We start from the raw sequence: 15,410 nt of genomic DNA, 5'->3' as shown, positions 1-15,410 counted from the left end.
AATGAAGTACTCTTGTAGCAATAAAATCCCTTTCTTCCTTTAGGAAAAAGAGAATGGGGGAAATGTGAGAGGAGATGCAGTCCCTCCATGAACCAGTTAGCAGAAAAGCTTCTCCACCTTATTAGTCCTGCTACTCACTTTTGCTTCCTCACTCCCCACATTCCCAAAGCCTTTGCTCCCCTGGAATCAGCCCAGAGACTCTGCAGTGAAGTCCAAATAGCATGACATCTAGGAGGTGGGTGGATGGGTGCAATGTGTTCTCGGCATCTCAGGACCACTTAAAGCCTTTTTCTAGAGAAATATGGTTATCCATGGTGGTTAATTCTTCAGGATTATACTTCAGTACAATTATGGGTTACAAGTATTGTTACAGGAACCTACCATGTATTTTTTTCCTATGGAAAAAATGTCCAAACAACCACTGATAAACACATTTTTCAAGCAAATACTTTATAAGTTGCGACTAACTTTTCTTGTAAATTGAGAGTTAAATTCATTTCTAAGCTATGGCAGTATTTGACTTTAAGGACACACACAGAAATCTAGAGCATTTAAAATAAAATTTTAGACACAGTCCAATCAACTTACCTATAAGGAGCTTATTATGAAATCATGGGAGAACCCCATGATCTATACATATTGTATATGTGTCAATATGCATACATACATACGAAACTTATAATTTGCCAAAACAGCTTCCTTTTATATGGATAAAACAAAGCAACACAGAAGACAAAGCATGAGTGCAAGAGAAGGAGGTAATAACTACCATTTTCACTAGTAGCACACCTCAGCTTTGACAATGAAAACATTAGGTATTTCTTGAAGATTATTCAAAAGATAATGCTTGAAATGGGTTTTGTAAATCATTTATTATGATTGAAAGGGAAGAAAATGATAGGAGACAAATATTACAATTAAACATGTAACATTATTCTCTTGTAACCAATCATAATAACATACTTTGAATTTTTTAAATGGCTATATAAAAGTAATTTCCCAGAAAATAAAATTTTCACATCATCAGTTACAGGAAATTGATTTCTTTCCATCAAAATATTTTATCTCTGCTCTATCAAAAATAAATGCCAAGTCTAGGGTACTACCATTTAAGCTAAGCCTTCACTACTTGTTTAAATTAGATTTTGGGGGGGCTTACCAGATGGTGAACTAACTATTGCCTGAGAATAAAGTCCTCACACATATGTAACAGCTCTGCCAAGCCTGTGGTTCACCAACTAATGATTATTAAATGGTTTTCTGGGAACTCAGAAACTACTGTATCCCAGCCAAAAGGCTCCTGAGAGTCATCTCAAACTGGTAACCAATTTATTATCAGAAATTAATTTGCTTACCCAGTGAGTGGTTGTGGTTCAAAAGATTTAGGAGAAATAGTAAATGGCAATCTATTTCTATGGGTTTTTTTTTTTACCTTTGTCAGTACTAATAAAGCAAAATCTTACTTGATCAATATACTTCTTGGCTCTGTCCTTTAGAAGGATGCTAACATGGGATGGAACATTTTTAAAAGGCTTATTGTGAGAACAGTACATTGCCATAGGGAGAAAGCAGCAAAAAAGAAAACATGAAGGCTCTGCCAACAAATTAATTCAGCAGCTAACTTTTTTTTTCCAATTGGTTAAAAAAATACCATACACAGAGTGATAAATATAAGTCCAACATATAAATATAAAATATTCTACACATAAATAAAATTAAGTATACTCATGATTACTATTTCAATTAAACATTTTTGCAATATAATTTTCATGTCTTATCACAGTTTCATTTTTATCATGAATAATAAGTACTTTATTTTGACACAAACCGGAATGTACTGACCACTTACGTAACCTAGTAAAGTAATACATTTCTAGACTCTTTCAACTAAAAATTTGCCTCCTTTGACAGAAGAGTTACTTTCTCTTTTCTTTTAAAAAATATTTTTGGGAATTTATTTTCAAACTATAATTAAAAAGGACTGTATGAGGCAAAGCTTTAAGAATGGTCTTTGTTTTCATAGATATTATTATTTAACAAAGCAAGGTCAAGATGACCCAGCACCAATACAATGAAATGTGGGCAATATTCCAGTGAACTTGGGTTATGCTGACAGCCAAAGAATGTCAGGAATCACTGCCTCATTTTAAGTTTTACACTCCAGTGATCTGAAAAGGTGACAGGGTACACTTTCTAAAACCACATAGGAGGTTCTGGTTACCTAGCTCCTGTTTTCTCACACAATGATTCATAGGGCCAGAAGACTTACTGCACTTGCTCTAAAACTTACCCTTCAACACCACCCTGCAGCTGTTTCTTAAACTGTATACTCTACTTCTTTCTAAACACCATATCATTAATTAAAAGCACATTTAATTACAGTACTTAATTTTTTGGCAATGAGCATTTCCACATAATCAACTGGTTTGCCAAATGAGAGTATGGAAAAACTCCCTTGAATCTCACTTTCTAAAGATTGTGAGAGTATTTTTTTAAAAAAGAGAAAAAAGCCTTGATGTGTCTGATGGCAAAGGAGAAGGTGATGGAAAAAAATGACAAATTCTAACCCAGTTAAGCTAAGAGAAAATCAGCACGTGGGAAAATCTGTGTTTAGGTCTTATTACTAGCATTCATTTGAATATTTATGAATCAAATGAAAGAGAGTAACCCTCATTATTTTTAAAGAATGGACTACCACTGTGCGTGTGCCGTGCTTCCAGGATGTAAATGAACTTATTTGGAGCCGATGCAGCCATTGGTTAGAGGACAGGGAGTGAATGTTCAGGCCCCTGAGCTTTCAGAGTAAAGTGGGGCCTTTGGTTGGTCTGCTTGACAGAAGGGGCTGGCTTCCCATCACCCTGGCTTGAGGACCCTGGGTCCGAGCTGACAGCAGCGCTGGAGCAGAGAGGTGGTGAACCGCCTTCTGCTGATAGAAGTTGTTTATGTAGCTGGCGATCAAAAGAGTGATTTCAAGAATCTAAAACAAGAAAAATGGAATTGTTATTCTCCTGAGAAGGTCTCATCACTTCCAAAAGAGAGTGAAGGGTTGGCCATGGGTGGTCTCCATCTGCAAGTGCCCAGGCTACCAGATTCCCCTTTTAACCAGATCAAGCAGTGCAGTACAGTTGATCCTTGAACAACACAGGGGTTAGGGGCCCCAACACTCTAAGCAGTCAAACATCCATGCATAACTTTACAGTGCCCCTCTGTAGCCACGGTTCCTCTGTATCTGCAGTTCTACATCCACGGATTCAACCAACCATGGATTGTGTAGTAATGCAGTATTTACTACTGAAAAAAAATCCATGTGTAAGTGGACCCGTGCAGTTCATACCCATGTTGTTCAAGAGTCAACTGTACTTACATGTTCAGCACCATCAAGGCACCGACCTATTTTCCCATTACTTAAACCAGCAGAAAGTGATACTTTAAAAAAAAAACCAAATTTAGTGGCAACATTAGAAAATGTGACAGTAGTACAATTCTACCAGTTATCCTAAAGCCACATTTGTGGACACATGAATAAGAAGTTCAGTGTATTGTACCAACTCTTTAGACTAAAGCACTGAGTGTACCACGATCTTCTACACGTACAGACTCCACTTAAGTATAGAGTTAATGAAGAAATATATATGCCATGTTTTAAAGTTTCAAATCCTAAAAAAGTAGTCTCTTTTAGTTGAGAATTTTAAGACAAAGTCTTAGAAAAATTAATTTCTCATTTTTTCCCCTAAAATCAGAGTTACATGTTATAATGCAGCCCTTTTATTTATTGCTTTTACTTAGAGACATTAAAACTACATAGTGTGCTAAAAATAGTAAAGAAACAAGTATGCCTTAATTTTAAAACCTCACTCTTCTCAATAATGAGTCTATAAAGTGAATTACTCCAAGGAAATAAGGTAATGTGTATAAAGTACCTGACAATAACAACTTATGCCAGGACCACTTATTTTGAACTTTCTGTATACCAGGCACTGGGCTATAAATACCTTACAATTCCTTCATCTTATTCTTAATCCAGAAAAAAAAAAAGTAGCATCATAGCATCATACCATTTTTTAGATGAAGAAACCAAGGTTTAGAAAGATAAGGTAAGCCAGAATTTGGCCCTGTGGTTGTTTGATTGTAAGCAGAGTCTGTTTTCCCATGAGGAACTTATTCTTTGTACAATATATGTTTTAGTATGAAAAAAACTAGCATAAAAAAGTTAGCATAAAGCCTTCTACTCACCTTGGGTTTTGCCATGGCAAAAAGTAATTTCTCTGTTGGTTTGTCCTTTGAATGTGCATTGTTAATGACTATCATAAAATCATCTTGATAACCTCCAAAGGTCATTAGACTCTTGTACACATAGCTGATTATTAACCTCTTCAAAGAGAAATAAAAGTAAGTATGTTATACAATCTTTATTTTCAAAGAAAGATGAGAGATGATTAATAACATGTATCTCCATTAAAATGATGATGTGGTCAACCACTGAAGATGGAAAATATGTTTTAAAAATTCCATAAAGTTCCAAAAAGCAAAACTTGAACTTGCCATGCACCAGCAACTATTTACATAGCATTTACACTGTATTTGTCCTTAAGATTTCTATCTATCTATCTATCTGGTTGAACCATGTGAAACTGATGCTTTTTAAGGTAAAAAAAAAGGTCAAATATTGGCAAATCCACATAGTTCACCCTGATATATAATATCATAATATCATATACAATATCATTTGATATATGTAAACATAAACAGTATCATACATACTACTTTTTTTTAACATTCTGCTTTTAACTTAATATGTTATGAACATCCTTCCATGACAACAAATGTACTTGTATAACATTTTAAATGATTTTATAGACATTTATTTGGATTTTATAGACACACAGCCATTATTTAACTAATCTCCTACTGAAGAATATTTAAGTTTTTTTTATTTGTTACTATCTTAAACAATACGCCAATGAATATTTTGGGACATATTTCATAATACACATAGCCTAATTATTTCTTTGGTTATAAACCTCAACAGCTGAAATTGCTATCTCAAAAAAGTAAATCTTTCCAAACTCAAAAAGGTTATACCCATTTACATTCCCAGCATTACAGTCTTGCTAACAGAGAATATCATCATTCTTTTGAAGCTCTGCCCATCTGATTGGTGAAAAGTAGAATCTCACTGTATTAAACCGAATTTATTTGATTGATGGTGAGATTAACATTTAAAAATACATTTATTGAACATTAGTATTTCTTCTGTGAATTGCCTCAGCCCATTTGTCTATTGGTATGTTCATCATCTCCTCACTGTTTGATAAGACATCCACATTCATAAAGGATACCAACCCTTCATCATACATGCAGCAAATATTTTTTCCCAATGTGTTACTAAAACAATTTAAATAATATAAGTCAAAGATGTGCAGTCTAAAAGGAAAGGAATCTGCGTATCTAATGATGAGCTTACAAGAGTCTGAGCAGACCATCCCAGCACTGAACACCTCTAGGGCTGCAGGCTGAACGTCTACTTCCTGACCTGCAGGTCCATCCCCAGGATCTAGGAACTGGTTTACCTAGCTAAGGTAACTCAGTACTTGTGTACTATTTCTGTTGACTTTAAGTCACTGATTTTATAATCTATCTTCAGATTATCTATTCAAGAACTAAAAGGCATTCAGGAAACATAAACGCCTTCAAAAAAGTTTTTCAGCAATTACAAGGAGAAACAGTTACTATAACACTAAAGGATAACCTCGTTTCCAAGAAATTCTCAGTGATCCTGACTATAGCCACAAGTAGGAGAGCCCACTACACCTACCAGGTGAATTTAGCAATCCTTGCCTAACAGGTTAAAAAAAAAAAAAAAAGAACAAAAATTTTAAAAGTACTCTGATACATATAAAATATGATAGAAAATAAATTTCAGATGAATAAATGAATAAATAGAAATCACAGTTTGACTTTATATTTAATCATGTAAAAAGCTCTAAGATGCTGTCTATGTACAAATGAACTGGTAATTGATATTATGGGATAGTACAGAAATTGTTATAGAAGGCTTCGTGAAACTGAACTTAAAACTTTGGTAACTAAAGTTTCTACCTTAATGTTATCTTCAACAGTTTCATTTTACACAGGAAGCAATCTTCCAAACACAGTAAATGAACAGTCATTTTACAAATACAACCATGATTGCAATTTAGTCATGGTATCTTAATATTTTTCTCATACACAATATATAACCTGTCTAATCTTGATTTAAAAGATTAAATTGTAACCATAGTTATATTTGTAAAATGACTATTCATTATATAGTATTAGGCAGAGTGTTTTCTGTGTATGAGAAAAGTCAGATTAAGATATCATTACCTTCTGTTTACAGTACACTGAGCAATGGAAATAGCTGACTCAATGCAGAACTTAAGGATTTAATCTTACCATGGAGTTGTACTCTAAGATGCTTAAACCATCCTCATGTATAGCCAGCCACATGAAAGTACTTCCAAGTGATGATGGGGTTACAGGCTATGAAGAGGTGAAAATACACTACATAATAAATGCTAAGCAAAATTACAGAAATATTTTTCAGTGTAAATGCAATGCAGCATTTGCAATAACACAACAACATCTTATTATTAAAAATCTCACCTGGGGAGCAAGCAGTGTGGTATAATGGAAAGAGGAGTGAATTAGCAGACCTGGGTTTGAGACCCAGATCTGCCATTTATTAACGTGTGCATTTGGACAGGCCTCTTAATCTAACCCCCAGCAGGTTTCATCTCTCCTTCTTCAGTGTTCCTGCATCACTCTGTTCATGTCACCCTTAACCATATTCTCCACACAATAGTTGTTTCCAGGCCTATTGCCATACTGGTTGTGAGTTCCTGGAAGTGTGAGTACAACCTATCTGAAACCATGGGCTTATGTATCCCTAGAGCTTAGCTCAATGTTTGGAAAACAGAATTCATAAATACTAAATGAATGAGCAAATGAGTTAGAGAGTAAATGAGTGAATGGATGAATGAATAAAGAGAAGAAAGCAGAGTTCACCTGTTGTCTTCAGTCTAACGATTAAGCCTACTGAGTGTAAGAAATGATTTACGGTACGGGGAAGTGGAACGGAAGGGAAAAGACAGAGACGCTGATGGCTTTCCTTCCTTTTCCTTAGTGTCCCTTCATGGTTTTCTTTAAATTGTTGGAAATTTCCTTATCTTCTTTTAAAAAGCCAAATGTACTAAACCTGGGGTTACTCAGGTTATCACTTTATATTTTACTGAACTGAATAGCCCCCCATTCTTTCTTACTTTTGCAAGAAACAATTTGGCACCAAAGAATGGCCACTTCCTGGCTACTGTCAAATAGATTCGCACACAATCAGCAGCACTGTGTCCCCGGAGGGCCATCCATCTGGTTGACAGTCGCTGGCAAAGCTGCCTAAAAAAAGAAAAGAACAAAAACAAAAACACAAAAGAAAAACACATAAATAGTGTATCATCCTCCCAAGATAAAGCTCTCCTTGAGCCAATCCTAAGCACCACTGGGAGACATACTCACAACCGAGGTGAAGCTGTTGTTCTGTGAGTCTCATCTCACCACTGTCTACCCCTAGTCCTTTTTGTAGCATTCCTTCCACCAAATTCTCCTATGGTTAGTGCTCTCAGTATGTATGACCTAAGTTCCCTGCTCCCCACTCCCTTCAGGTAAAATTTTAAAATCTGATAAGCTAACATCAAACCTTCGCATAAATTAGTTTAAAAGGTAAGTTCTCATGGGAATAACTTTCATTTTTAAAGAAAAGTACAAGAAGTCAAGACTGAAGAATGAATCCCCAACAGTGGAATTTTAGGTGCTACCACTCCTGGTTTGGAGAGATGCTAGCTGCAGGGGAAACCTCTTAAACAAAAGCACGAAGGCAACCACTTATTCTACACAGACAACAGACTGATCTCAAATGTTTCTGTTTTGGAAAAATTCATGGTGAATTGGATTTGCCTCTATTTTTGAATCTACAGCTTTTCTTTATATGGTCTCAAAAATCAAAACTTCAAATTAGTTCAGTTTAATTAAAATTTTATATTATAATAAAAAATCTTGTGTAAGAAGATAGTTTATTTTTATTCCAATTTGTTTATAATGGAATACCCTAAGAGATAAAAATTTTTTGGTAAACACTTCATAAAATTAAACATCTTATTAGCCAATTTTTTCCTTTTCTTTATTAGCATGATTAATTTGGACAAGAATGAATAAGGTCAAATGAAAAGTAGATCTTCTAAATTACGGTAGATTTTTTTCTCATTCAAAAAAGTTTAAATCTAGATACTACAGTTTCTAGGCACATCTTAAATAAAAAGAACTATAATCTCTTGGTATTCAACAGTATTTTAAAAATCCTGAGAAAATTATTATGTACAATTTTTTTCATCTTAAAAATTTGAACAGAAAAATGTCACTGAAAAACTAGTGTGCATCTGCCTTTTCAAGAGTTACAAATAGTTCTTTACCTTAACTGTTCTTCAGAAGAGTCATCTCTATACCTTTTAGGATAAAATTTCTCTATGAGTTGTTTTATGGTTTGATTTGCTTTGCACTGATTAGTAACATGCCCTGCGGGAGTAGAAAAAGGTCTTTCAAAATCTCCAATCTCCACCTAAGTGGAAACCCAAAAAAGAGAAAATACAGGATATTAAAAAAGAATTTTAAGAAAGATTAGGTTTCTTTCTAAACATTCTTCATAACATACAATATATAAATCTATTTGTCATGATTGTGTGATTATGGAATTTATAATCATATATAAATACTATTATTTAAATTTCATTTGAAGTCTAATTATGAGAAAAATCTATAATTTAAACATTCCAGTTTCATCTCTACATTAATCACTCTAGGTTAATATCTGGTAGTATTCGCTAAAGGTCACTTACTCTATCATTCCTGTAACAGCACCAGATAATTTTTCATTTTTAAGGTACCATTTTGGTTGATAATAGTAAGGCAAAATAGAAGTTAGAAGTGAAAAATTAAAAAGTTATAAAGCTATGAAAAATCTTTAAAAAGTATTACTTGGACTTTTTCAGGATCTCTACCGAACATCATGGGAGCAAGTACTATTTTCTCATTACTTTCTTCCTAGATTTTCTCCATAAATGTTACTGTATTCATCCCCTCAATCTATTATTCTGTCATTTCTGGAAATAAAGCCCTTCATTCCCCCTTTTCCCTGAATGAAACAATGTTCAATCCTTACTTCCATTAACAGGCTACACAGATGCCATCCTCTGCCAACCCATCCAACCAATCACCCATCCATCTCTCCATCTACTCTCCCACCCATTCATTTACCCAAACCTATACTGAGTCCCTGTTATATGCCAGGCACTGTGCTAATTTATATGAGAAAGAAAAAAGTTGAACATAGTTCTTATCCTCAAAGAGTTTACTGTCTAGTAGGGGAGACTGAAGAATAAATAAATACTTGTGATAATCTGTGTTAAATGCTTTGTATAGAGTACCAAAGAGGGCTCAACAAGTGAGATGGGGTGGGGGACATACTGAACTTCCACATCCTTACCTAGAGTACTCTCCAGCAAGCAGATGGAGGGTTCCATCAAGACTGGGATGGTCTTATAGAAAGCCCTGGGTCTCCATCTCAAAAGGGCCCTCTGCCTTCAAGTAAGCTGTTAGCACAACCAGCCTCTGAGATTCTGACCCCGTGACCTCCTTTATCTAGTTCTTAATCTGACCAGCTACTGTCTAAATTCCTCAGCTGAGCTTTGCCCTTACAGTCTATTCTTATGACTTTCTAGTTTCCTTGACCTGGTCCCTTACTTGATGGTTTCTTGGCTTGGCTTTGCTGTTCAGTTTTTTCACCCTCATCTCCTATCTAGTCAGGTATCATCTTAATTTCCTCACACCAAATAAAAGTTGTCCATATGCTCTTCAAATACATCGAAATCCTTCCCCCAGAGCAAGCTTTTCATTGTCTCCACCTATCACCAGGCAGTACTCAGCACAGCTAGCTGTGAACCCTTAGACCAGGAAATAACCTCTAAGGATATGGCAGTTGGACAAACAATAGTTACAAACATAGAGGCCACTTAAGGCAAGCTTGGCTGTTAGGGAACCCTGTAGTGGGATATTCAAGCTCAGGGTCTCCCTCTCTGGCTCCTGGCATACTGTGTGGCACAGAATGAGCACAATAAATGTTTGGAGAATCAACTCCAAATGTTTGGAGAATCAACTCAGATAATCTCCAATACACCTCATATCAACATGACCCCTTACCAGACACCATGTACAGCAATCAGAACATCAGCTCCAAGAATTTCCTGATTAAGACAGAGAATATCAACAAGGACCTATAGATATGCAAATCTACAACAGAAATAACTATTTTCCTCTACAGACCTCAGATTTCCTTAGCATATTTCATTTATCTTCACAAAAACTACTCTGAGGAAGAGACCAGAGGTATTATTTAATCTTCCTTTGGTAGATGGAGAAATTACACTTTTTAGTTAGTAACATGCTCAGAATTTTCTAGGTGTATGGTTTTACCTTTCTACCCCTTCCGAAAATTCATCTAAAAAATATTAGAAGTGTGTATCTCCAAAGGATATGATAATTTTTCTTGGAGGAGCTTTCCCCAGAAAATTAAAAAGTAAGACGATGAACTTAAATTTTAGCAAAAATAAGAGTGATTTTAACAGAGCATCTGTGCCTTTAGAGAACCAAAGCCTAGAATGGCATGTGATAGGAAATCATTCCTAATCCTATCACCAAGAAAAAATGTGACCTAGTTCTCATTTCTTCAGCTTTTTATCACTTGCAAAAACGGAACACTCAGTGTAGCACTAAATGCTTTAAAGTCTGGATGACCATAAAATTGTTATGAAAGTAAACTAAATTATCAACTAGTCATTCATCCAAGAACATTTATGGAGAACGGACTGTGTGTAAGGCACTGTGCTAGATACAAAGATGAACAGAGAGAGCCCTTGCTCTCAGGAAGGCCCCAGTCAGTGGTGCAAAGCAGAAACAAATAACTAATAGTAAACCACTGGGGTCAGGACAGTAATAGATACGTGCAGGGCATTACAGAAACCCCAAGAGGAACATTTAACCCAACCAGGCAGAAGTCAAGAAGGTTTTCCTGGAATGAGTGACCCCTAAGATGAAAACTAAAGGATAAGCTGAAGTTAACAGGTGGAGGCATGGGAGTAGAGGTGTTCCAAGCAGAGGAGACAAGTAACGTTTAAGAGGTAAGAATAAGTGAATCATATACAACTCAGGACCATACAGTTCAAGGTAGAGAGTATTAAAAGACAAGGCTGGAGAGGCAGGCAGAGTTTAGATCATGACAGTCCCTCCATGTAAAGAGAATGACACAGCTAGATTCACATTTTTGCTATATCTCCATTCCAGTTACTGTATATTACTGCTGCCTGACAAACCACCACGGCAGTTTCTAGGCCCAGACCTTAGAAAATGGCAGCTTCCACATCTTGTCTCTTCTGGGACAGCTCTTGCCACCCCACCACCATTCTGTGAGGAAGCACAAGCAACCACTTTAAGAGGCCACGAGTAGGTCTTCCGGCTGACATTCCCCAGCAGAAGTTCCAAGTAAGAGCTGGCATCAGCCACAAGACGTGTGAATGAATGAGCCTTCAGATGATTCCAGCCCTCAGCTATAGAGTCACAACCAGTCTACAAGCTATGCCAGCTGATGCCATATGAAGCGGAGACAAGCTGCCCTTATACATCCCTGCCCAAACTGTCCTTTTGAGCCAAGTCTTGGAGTCATTTGCCATGCAGCAATAGGTAATTGGAACAATCTCTCTAGATTCTGCATGGAGGATAGAAGTGTGTGTGGGACCAGACAAGAGAAAAACACATTAGTTAGAAGCCTGATGCAGGACAGCAGGCAGGATGTGATGATGGTCTGAACCATAGCAATGGTGGTCAGCATGGAGAGGAGGGAACAGAGTTAAAATGGGCAGGGCACATTTTAACTGGGGGAAAGGGAGAGAGGGAGGGCAGAGGCAGTGATGATTCCTCGATTTGAAGCTTGCTTGGCGGACTGAATGGAGGCAGTGAATATGCAAAATGTGAAGGAAAAGAAGGGAAGATGATTAGCTCCCGATATGTCGAATTTAAGGAGCCCGTGAAAGAAATATGAGCTGGAGAGAAAAGATTTGGGAATCATCAGCACAGGTGCTAGATAAAATTAAGAGAATGAGTAAGATGTCCTGGGATGGTATGTAGAGGGAGAAGACTGAAAACCCTGGGGAATCTAAGCCGACACATCATTTTCCCTTAATTAACCTGTGCAAAGACCCAGATGGGGTAGAGACTGTGGGTTGTCTCTTATGACCATTCTCTCCTGCTTTCTGAATAATAAAAACCTTGAATTTAGCTGGGCTCACTGCTGCCCAGCTAAGGCCACATTCTCCAGTCTCTCTTATAGGTTGGCAAGGTTGTGTGACTTAAGTTTTGACAGAGAAACATAAATAGAAGCGTTCTGTGTAACTGCTGGGAAGTTTCTCAAAAGCAGGAGGGCATGCCCTTCTTCAGTCCTTCCTCCATTATGATGCCTGGAACACTGATGTAATGGCTGGAGCTCTGGCAGACCTCCAGGACCGTGAAGATGACAGCAGAATGGAGGGCAGGATAAAGACCATGCCCCTAATGCCTGTAGAGGCGCCAGCATGTCTATCTCTCGCTGGGGAGGGGCAGATTCCCCCCCCACCCGGAGTTCTCTTAGCTGGTCTAATAATGAAACTGACACAAGACAGATTAACAGGAGAAAAAAAACCAATTGAACGCACAGAGGTCTCATAGAAATGGGACCCCTGAAATGACCAAAGCAGGCTGTTTATACATCATTTTTAGACAAAGAAACAATTATTTATGAAGATTTAACAAAACAAAGGGGTTTGTGCTTGGGATAGCAGATTAGTGAAGAAGCAACAAAGTTTGTTTATACAGCTTTCTTAGCCTTGAATTCCCTAACTCTGTTGACAAGGATGCTTTTTATCCTCCTGGTAGAGGGAGGATACTTTCACATGGGAGATTTATTTCCTGCTTTTAAGGGAAAAGAGGGAGGTCAGAGTGTTTTTTAAATATATATCATTTTTTTTCACCAGCTGTTTCTCAAGTAACTTTAATTAAAAATAATCAATATGCCACTGAGGCATATTTGGGGGCACACTGCCCTGGGCCCCAACACTCTCCATATGAGAGACAAATAACACTTCCATTTTAACTGCCATTAGTAATTTGCATGCGTGTGTGGTTTACAGCCAACTGAACTTAATTGATACAATAGGTAAATAAAAGCAAGTGCTTTAGCTTTTTAGAAGACTGATCCTATTTGACTACTGAACGATTTTAGCATGGCAACCGCAACCCCACAGTTCGACACTCAAACTCCTTTATTAAATGCAAAGCTTAGTGGGATATTTTCAAGAGATTAAGAAACTAGGTTCCCTTTATGGAATATTGTCTCATACATCACCGCAATTGTCAGCAATGGGAGTCAGGCTGCAATTATAATGCCTGTAATTTTTAAGGTGTTAATCACAGCAAATTGAATTTAAAGAATTACGAAAAGTATATTGTTTTACTACATTTAATTCAGTGGAGAAATTAGTATTTTATCATTACAAAACATCGCTCTATATAACATGGAAGTTACCTGAGCTAAAAGAGCTGCCATTTCTAATGCCAGGTCCCTGTTCAGAGGAAAAAGTCCATTTACTATTTGATCATTTGTCTGATACATTAACAGCAGCTTTTCTCTATCAGTCTCTCCACGAGCTTGCATTGAGAAATACAGTCTGTAAAAAAAGAGGAAATTTTTCATTAAATGATCTACTTACAAGGGAAAAAAGTAAAGAGAAATCCAGAGGACTGATATGGGGTTGCTCTAACAATAGTTCTCTCAATGATACAAACTTAGACCATTACTATCGATTAATGACCTCTATTTCTATTCTTTATAACGTTTATCAGCAAACTGAGGAAAAACTGCTTTGAAGTTGAGGCTGATGGATGCTTCTATGCTACCTTTACGCCCTGAAATACCTTAATACCTTAGGTGTTACTGAGGAAGGACCTCAGACACCAGTGGGCTGTATAAACCCAGTTTTCAAAACACCCATGATCTTTCCTAAACACTTTGGACACACCAGGGAATAGGAAATGAAGGTTTCAATTCAAAATCAACATCGAATGGTCAAGTGGGGCAGTTTTCTCCGGGAATCTAAAAGATAATATTTGCACATTTAAATGTTTTGACTTTTTTATGTCACATTCTGATAAACAGCCTTAGGATCTCAAAAACAGTTTACATGTTACCATTATTACTTGTTGAAACATGACATGACTTTTGTTCGCCTAGGTCTTCCTCAATTCAGTGACCCTCTGTGTTTAATCACTGTGCTGTTTCTTGGTATGTGAGGTTTCTGGGGCTCTGATTCCAGGCTGCAGGGCAGGCACAGAGCACTGTAAACACTGTAAATGCTGTGACAGTGGGGTGGGTAAGCAGCACCGTGACATACCTTCATATTGTCATGACAACACAGTGGCAGGAAAACAGAGATTTAGATCTGGCATTTGTTAAGTGTGTGCTCAATTAGCTATAACTGGATTTCCAGCCTTTTTTCCCCTATCCACTTGATGATAGGGAGAGGACACCCTATCATCAGTTACGGAATCTTTCGTGGTAATTACCTCAAATAGCAAGGAATGAGAGGGCAGCAGGTCAGAATCTTGGGGGAAGCACGGGGTGGGTGGACTTTGAAAAGCTCTTCCTCCCCATCGTTCTGACTATTATTTCCGTTCACGCCAGCTTAAGAATCACTGGCCTGGGCCATCATTCAGAGTGGTTTCTTGATAAAATAATTATCTGTAACTGCATGATGGCAAATTGTTAACTGGTAGGAGAATATGGCTGGGCAATAGAAATCGATTCTAAATTCAAAATGGTGTTAGCAAAGGGATATAAAATAAAGAGAATAAAGTTTAAGATAAAAGCCCTCCCTTTCTGGCATGTGAACGTTTTTGTACTTAGCTTATTTTCTCCACTTGAAGTTAAGAACTATGTCTTATTCATCACTATAATGCAGTAGGGTTTTTTTTAGCTAAGTGTTAACCACTGGAAGGTTCTTAGTCAAAGTTTGAATTAGTAATACAGCTAGGAGGGAAAAAAGAACCTGTAGTTCAAATGGCTACAGGCAAGAAGAGCTAAAGTGCATTTTCTATCATCTCTGGCGTGCCAATAAGACTGCACCTGGGAAGGGAAAATGAAGCATTATAGGCACAAAAGAGAAAAACAATTCCAGACACACATATAGGAACACAACCTGTAGGAATCATAGGCTCAAGCCCCTAATGGAACAGTTTGGGCT

General features: G+C 37.0%; 1 protein-coding gene across 2 annotated transcripts in view; it reads right to left on the bottom strand.

The window, feature by feature from the left end:
• Positions 1 to 868: 868 nt before the first annotated feature.
• PLEKHH2 (pleckstrin homology, MyTH4 and FERM domain containing H2) overlaps positions 869 to 15,410 on the bottom strand; it is a 117,504-nt gene continuing 102,962 nt past the window's right edge. For both annotated transcript variants that reach the window (XM_082643117.1, XM_082643118.1), the window contains exons 25-30: positions 13,697 to 13,838; positions 8,502 to 8,647; positions 7,302 to 7,431; positions 6,436 to 6,522; positions 4,234 to 4,371; positions 869 to 2,977 (exon numbers count right to left, since the gene is read on the bottom strand). In XM_082643117.1, the coding sequence (XP_082499243.1) occupies positions 2,798 to 2,977; positions 4,234 to 4,371; positions 6,436 to 6,522; positions 7,302 to 7,431; positions 8,502 to 8,647; positions 13,697 to 13,838 (823 nt within the window). In that variant the 3' untranslated portion in view covers positions 869 to 2,797. The remainder of the gene's footprint in view (positions 2,978 to 4,233; positions 4,372 to 6,435; positions 6,523 to 7,301; positions 7,432 to 8,501; positions 8,648 to 13,696; positions 13,839 to 15,410) is intronic.

The sequence above is a fragment of the Mesoplodon mirus genome (assembly GCF_964341445.2).
Source record: "Mesoplodon mirus genome assembly, chromosome: 14".
Lineage (NCBI taxonomy): Eukaryota > Metazoa > Chordata > Mammalia > Artiodactyla > Ziphiidae > Mesoplodon > Mesoplodon mirus.
Note: the sequence above shows the minus strand (reverse complement) of the source record. Positions and strands in the feature narration are given on the sequence as shown.